This window comes from Colias croceus, chromosome 10, assembly GCF_905220415.1.
Source record: "Colias croceus chromosome 10, ilColCroc2.1".
NCBI classification, from domain to species: domain Eukaryota; kingdom Metazoa; phylum Arthropoda; class Insecta; order Lepidoptera; family Pieridae; genus Colias; species Colias croceus.
In genome coordinates, this window is record NC_059546.1 from 5,037,662 (window position 1) to 5,044,674 (window position 7,013).

General features: G+C 33.2%; 1 protein-coding gene across 2 annotated transcripts; it reads left to right on the forward strand.

Moving 5' to 3' along the window:
* The first annotated feature begins 492 nt into the window (after nt 1–492).
* LOC123695032 (LIM and senescent cell antigen-like-containing domain protein 2) lies at nt 493–5,771 on the forward strand. 2 transcript variants are annotated; one of them, XM_045640719.1, is made up of 9 exons: nt 493–697; nt 830–887; nt 1,560–1,673; nt 1,873–1,985; nt 2,263–2,455; nt 2,742–2,883; nt 4,495–4,611; nt 4,754–4,895; nt 5,041–5,771. In XM_045640719.1, the coding sequence occupies exons 2-9, from the start codon at nt 880–882 to the stop codon at nt 5,232–5,234; spliced, it is 1,023 nt and encodes a 340-aa protein (XP_045496675.1). In that variant the 5' UTR covers nt 493–697; nt 830–879; the 3' UTR covers nt 5,235–5,771. The 2 variants fall into 2 exon arrangements, with proteins under 2 accessions (XP_045496675.1, XP_045496676.1); XM_045640720.1 differs by lacking the exon at nt 830–887.
* The last annotated feature ends 1,242 nt before the right edge of the window (nt 5,772–7,013 follow it).

A 7,013-nucleotide genomic window follows, 5' to 3' on the forward strand; every position in this document is an offset into this window, starting at 1 on the left:
TGCACGCATCACGCGAAAACATTACTTTTAAAGAGTGCTCGATTGTGCGAAGCGTTGCTGTAGAGTGTAGTTGAAACATTCAACGTTATGCAGTATGCCGCTTATTGCGCTCTTGTGCTGTAATTGGAAAACTACCCCACATTCAGACGAAAACGCAATTTCACAATCATTTAAAATGAATGCATTTTATTTTAAAAAGATCTTCCCATAAATGAGCGCATACATTCAAGGTCTATTGCACAAATGTTTAATGAATTATGAATGAATGAATAAATAATGAAAAATAGTAATTTAAACGCTCCTTACTAAGAGTGTAATCTCCATAACTTCTACTAACATTGCACATCAACAAGAAAATAATTAAGACTTTGGATCGACAATAAATTATTTTTATGTAAAATGAAAATGTAGTAAATAGTTTAATAAATGTATTGAACGCGGCTCAATGTGCCATTTCCTCTGTCACCAATTTGTCATACCCCTCGCCCCTTGACCGCTGATGCCTTTCCCCTCTGCTCTCTGTTGGCCTGCAGCTGCTGTGGTTACTGTTTCCAAATTCCAAATGTTTTTGTTTTTATTTTAATATCAAAAAATTTACAGATTATTTGAAACTTTTTTTGCCATATAACTTCAATGCTGCGATATATGTAATATTCTAATGTAACAGTGTTTGTGCTTCAAGTTATACGAATCAAAAGTGAGTTCATTTCTGGTATAGTCAAATCTATTTTTGTTAGCATTACATCATTTGTTCAGATGTTTATTTATTTTTTCAAGAAATTGGTCTGTTTTCTTATTTATTGAAAGTGTTTTTTTTCCATTTTGACAGAAAATTTTAAGAAAGTGGCTCTTTAATTTTGTTACAAATAAAGATTCAAAATGCCAGGGTAAGCAATGATGTGGGAGTGGTCCTACGTATAACTATTCGTTTCTTCATGCAAATTCTAAAACGCATTTAATATTATTATATGTTAGTAGTTCTTAACCTACATATTTACAAATACAAAGTCACCCATGCTTCGACCTCATTTCTAAAAGGATGATGCATTATTACATATTGACTAATAAAACATCTTTAAAGCAGCACATATACGCTACATTAGCACAAATTTAACTTCTCACTTCAATAACTCTTCATTAATAATTATGTTATTGATTATTTTTAGATTCATATAAGAACTAAATTCAATATCCATTTGATGTTTTAAAATTTATTCCTTGTGTGACTCATTTTGGAATCTGCAGTATAACAGGAAATATATCAAATAATATTTATAATATTTTCCCATTATTTATAGTATTATGTTAAAATCTAAAATTAAATTAAAGTAAAACCTCCATTTTATTGTTAGTTTTTCCAAGTACTGGAATAAGGTGGAGGTTTGAAATTTAATTTTTAATTAGTAAATAGTAATATGTTTTGAATAATTGTAGCAATTCTCAGCTGGATGATTTTTGTAACTTATTTCTTGTTCATATTTAAGTATTTATCATAAATTGTCAGATAATATTTATTATTATTTAATTTCATACTTTATAAATAATTAATATCCTTACAGCTTAGGAAGGATGTCACTTGATAATATGTTCTGTACGAGGTGTGGAGATGGTTTTGAGCCAAATGAGAAAATTGTTAATTCTAATGGTGAACTTTGGCATACAAACTGCTTTGTGTAAGTGAAATTATTTTAAGTAGTACTACATACAAGTATTTATTTTAATCCAGGCTGGGAAAAATCCATCAGACTAAAAATCATTGAAATCCCTTCAGCTCTTCTTCAATTATTTCTACAATGATTTTTTTTTGTCTTAATCTGTTAAAATTTTTTACGTAACTTATATTATATAATTAAGTAACTTTTATTTTTATAGATGTGCACAATGTTTTCGTGTTTTCCCTGATGGAGTGTACTACGAATTTGAAGGACGGAAATATTGCGAAAGGGACTTTCAAGTGCTCTTTGCACCCTGTTGTGGCAAATGTCGTAAGTACATTATACCAACTTTTAGCATTACACGTATATACTAAATTATTATAATATGGTAAATGTTAAAAATACTTATCTATGTAATGACGATTCGAAAGTGCTACTAAATAGTAGTCTAATTGAATAAATGAATGTTTGAGTTTGAGTTTATGAAAGAATGTACTGACTATTATCAGCTTACAGTAAATTTCATAAAAAATATAACTCAATGTTACAATTAATTTTTTCAATTAATACAAGCTATGGTATTACATAAATGTACTTAAAATTATAGGTGAATTTGTGATTGGTCGTGTCATTAAGGCGATGAATGCCAACTGGCACCCAGCATGTTTCCGCTGTGAAGAATGTAACATGGAGTTAGCTGATGCTGGTTTCATTAAAAACGCTGGACGCGCCTTGTGCCATACATGCAACGCGCGTATTAAGGCAGATGGCTTGCAAAATTACATTTGCCATAAGTGCCAGTAAGTACAATTTACTGAAAAAAAATATATATAGAACAAATGTGTGGATAAATCTGTACAAATTCTTGTCCCTATGTTACTGCTATTTAATGTTTAAATTTTCAAATATGTCAATTTGTCTTTCCCAAATGAATAAATGAAATGAATTTGTAATGAAATATAGGATTTGCATGACATTATAACAAATCCTGTAGTTAAACAGACATCTATGTATTATTAAACCAGGTGTGTGAAGTTATAAACATTATTAAAACTATATGTATTCTAATAAGAATTGTCCATACAGTGGTGTGATAGATGGTGAGCCGCTACGTTACCGTGGGGAAGTGTACCACGGGTACCACTTTAGTTGTGCCACGTGTGGGGTTGAGCTCGATCACACCGCACGGGAGGTCAAGAATCGACCTGGGTACGCTGCTAATGATGTGGTTAGTATTCTTCTGGTGATCATAATCGTAATATTTTACGAATTGTGTCCCGCTTTAAAGGGCCTATATAAAAGGGCTATCTAACTGAAGGAATTCTTCAAATCAGACCCGTAGTTCCTGAGATTAGCGCATTCAATCAAACAAACAAACTCTTCAGCTTCATAATATCGCACCTTCGGTAGAACAAGGGCACAATTACAGTTTTTGCAATTTTACAGGAGAGCCATTTTAAGATATTTGTAGTACTTAATGTGGTCTAGCTATGATAATAATTTTTTTATGGTTGTTCTGCTTTGTATGACATAAACTATATACTATATTCTTTTAGGTGTATAGTTTACAAATATTAAAAACTGCTAGTTTTTTTTTAATAATATTTTTTTCTTAAGTAGGTGTACATTTGTGCCCTTGTTCCACCAACAAGAAAATTAATTTGTAAATATGGCCATATCTAAAGCTTTAAGTTAATAATTTTGGAATGATAATAACGTGTTTTTTTGTATAAATGTTTTATTTTCTTAAACACTTTAGAAAGCCGCAGTACTTTATCACAAAAATAGAGATCAAAACTTACTAATCAGCCATTACACATCTTCAACAATCTGAAACTATTATGTTTCCTAGCAAAATTCTTTGGAATCGCTTTAAAAATTGGAATAATATTATATTAAGATAACAGAACAAGAAAGAATCATAATTCAATTCCTGGCATTTTTTATAAGGCTTATGTATTCTGCCGGAGTGCATATTGATATTGGGCCAGCTTTTTTTGCACGTTTTACATTCCAGAATGGACGGCATCGGCTTTATGCTGGGTCCCCTAATTTATGTATGATCGATTTTATAGGCAATGTGTTCACAGCAAAATAATACATTCCAAAAACAAATTTGAAAAAGAAAAATAATTATTTACGAATAAATATCTTACTAATATTATTATTTATTATGTAAGCTCGAAAGTTTTTGAGGATAGATTTGTGGGTGTGAGGGTATGTTTGTTGTATTTTGATTGGCAGTCCTATCGTTTAAATTTCTAAAAAACTAACTTGTTTTTTTGCACTCTACAGCAATTATCGGAATAAAATGTTACTTTTAAGACCATGGAGTATAACAAATCTTGGACAGACAAGGGCACAATTGTCTGAACGACTTTGTCCTCCCAATTTTTAAATCGTAAACTAGGCATAAGTGTGACAGATATGGCCTTGTCGTTCCAGAAATCAAAAACATTATAGGGCATATTTACATAAACGACGTTAGCGCTCCAAGTGACAGCTAGCTCAGTCCCCGCCAATGGCACAACTAACCAATAAGACTTTGTCTCGCCAAGAGAGAAACAAAATAGCGCCAAACTGACAACGCCACGTAGGAATTAAACGAATGTCTTTGTCCCTCCAGTTGAAAGGGCCTTTTTAAAGCATTTCTGCTTATTTAAGTCATTTTGGCAATTTATGACAATTATGCCCTTGTTCTACCGAAGGTGCGATATGTACAGTCAGTTTACTGTACATATTATGAAGCTGAAGAAAAATAAATGTTCTTGTCACCAATATTGCGCTCTCTTCAATATACTTCATTGGCAATATAAAAAAACTTTTCATTTTCTTTCAGAATAATCTATTCTGCCTCCGTTGCCACGACAAAATGGGAATACCGATATGCGGTGCGTGTCGCCGTCCCATTGAAGAGAGGATTGTAACTGCGCTCGGCAAGCATTGGCATGTTGAGGTGAGATTTTTTTTAATATTTAAATAGTTTTATTTATTTGTGCTGTCAAACAATTTCATGCATTATGAAAAATAAAAAAATCTTCAAACCTTGTATAATATCTCCAATATCATTATTAAAACATAAATAAACTTATTTACAGCACTTTGTTTGCGCTAAATGCGAGAAGCCTTTCCATGGCCACCGCCATTATGAGAAAAAGGGTCTTGCTTACTGCGAACAGCACTATCATCAACTGTTTGGCAACTTGTGCTATGTGTGCAACCAGGTCATTGCTGGCGACGGTAAGTTAAATCAATCGTAATATAATCCTTATTAATAGTATAGTAAACTATTAAAAAAAACCTTAAAGTTATCTGTAATTTAAAATTATATGTAAATTTCAAACTTTTCAGTTAGTTTAAGTTGTATGTCTTTGTCTGGTTGCAGTGTTCACAGCGCTGAACAAGGCGTGGTGTGTGCACCATTTCGCTTGCTCAGTGTGCGACAGCGCACTGTCCACCCGTAGCAAGTTCTACGAGTACGACGAGCGGCCCGCGTGCCGCCGCTGCTACGAGCGCTTCCCGTCCGAGCTGCGCCGCCGCCTACGCCGCGCACACCACTACACCATGCGCAGGAACTAACTGCGCACACACACACAAGTGCTACGTGTGCTACGAGCGGCCTGCTTGCCGCCGCTGCTACGAGTGCTTCCCGCCCGATCTGCATCACTACATCATGCGCAGGGACTAACTGCGCACACACAGACACACACATACACACATTACACCATACACAAGTACACATACACATAAGTAACGAGTACAACGAATGGCGGGCGCTGCACACACACACACACACACACACACACCATCTGCAGGACCTAACCAGCACCCACGCGAACAAAGCGCATTCGCACGCTCACATATCTGCGTATCACTGCAGACATACACTTAGTGCGCAAGAATTTGCGCATATACGTACCGTGCACTACACGGTGCGCACATTCACTTTACGCTGAAACTACAACTGCTGCACAAACGCTCATACAGTCACACGCACTCACACACACACACACACAAACAATACATACACAAAACCAATGTCGCATACTACACCATGTGTAGAAACTAGAATCTGATTACGCACAACCTTCAAGCAAATATACCACACACAAATACCTATAAAGTCCATCGAAGTAAAGAACTACGGTAGAAGTACCCTTTCGTACTAATACTGGTGTAGTGCCATTTTTAATAAAAAAAATACTTTAGCTGCCATGAACAGTCATTGCTATACAATTCAAATTTTAGACATGTTAGAAGGTCTCAAATGGAAATTTATATACGAAACATTTGTTTGTCACAGTGCCTTTAAGATTCAGTATTGTTTAGTTAATGATAAAAAATACTATATTGTACGTGATTTTTACATTTTTCTTCAAATTGCATATACAGGGTTACTTGTAAAACACCGGCAACCTCGCAGGACAAGATAGCTGACATAATAAGCAACAACATTTGTTCTACGACTTTTGATAATTTGTTAGATTTTATTTTCATACAAAAATAAATATTCATTTAATTTTCCGTTTGAATATTATAAACTCTACGCCTCCCAAACATTCTGTAAACAAGAAGCGAACGAGAGGGGGAAGGGGGCGTCGCGTCGTCCATCCGATAATGAATAGAACATAGACTTACAAATGTTAGGAGAGTACTATAAAAGTTTAAAAAATTATTTAAAAATAATTTATTGCGTTATGCCAAAAGTCGTAGAACAAATGTTGTTACTGATGATGTTAGCTATCTTGTCCTGCGAGGTTGCTGGTGTTTTACAAGTAACCCTGTATACTGAAAAAAAGACTGTATACAAGATTATTACAAAATATATATAATATACACAAATTGTATTACCTATATTTTATTTAAAAATACATAATATATCCAAACTTAGTATATTCTAGGGTCTTTTTTATTCTTATTATGTAATCAATTAATTATGAACTACAACAGATTAAATATATTTTACTACTCTAATTAATTATAATTTGACTACAATTATTAAGTTGCATTTAATTTTAAGATTAATAAAAAATTCAGATTAATTATATTAAGTTATTCTTAAAATAATTAATAACTCTAGCTGTGTTTAAACACTTAAGTGCCTATATACTGTTTAATATTGTATTTTTTATAACTAAAATAACATCTGAATATTTCTAACCAATTATATTACTTATATTGAAATTTTTATTTGTATAGATAATAAGATGAAGTTATTTTGGTGTTTTACTAATAAAACTGACAAACACTACAAAGTTGTTTCATTTATTTACGTACTGCTATGGCTACCTCCTAGCTCCGCAAGGACGGGTAATTTTCTTTAACTTATCTTAATCCAAGCAGAGACAAATCCAACAA

Excerpts from the sequence above, each read along its gene's own strand:
- LOC123695032 (XM_045640719.1), top strand. Across the intron at positions 2,884-4,494 it reads GGTACGCTGCTAATGATGTG|AATAATCTATTCTGCCTCCG; the intron begins GTTAGTATTCTT and ends ATTTTCTTTCAG. Across the intron at positions 4,612-4,753 it reads GCAAGCATTGGCATGTTGAG|CACTTTGTTTGCGCTAAATG; the intron begins GTGAGATTTTTT and ends ACTTATTTACAG.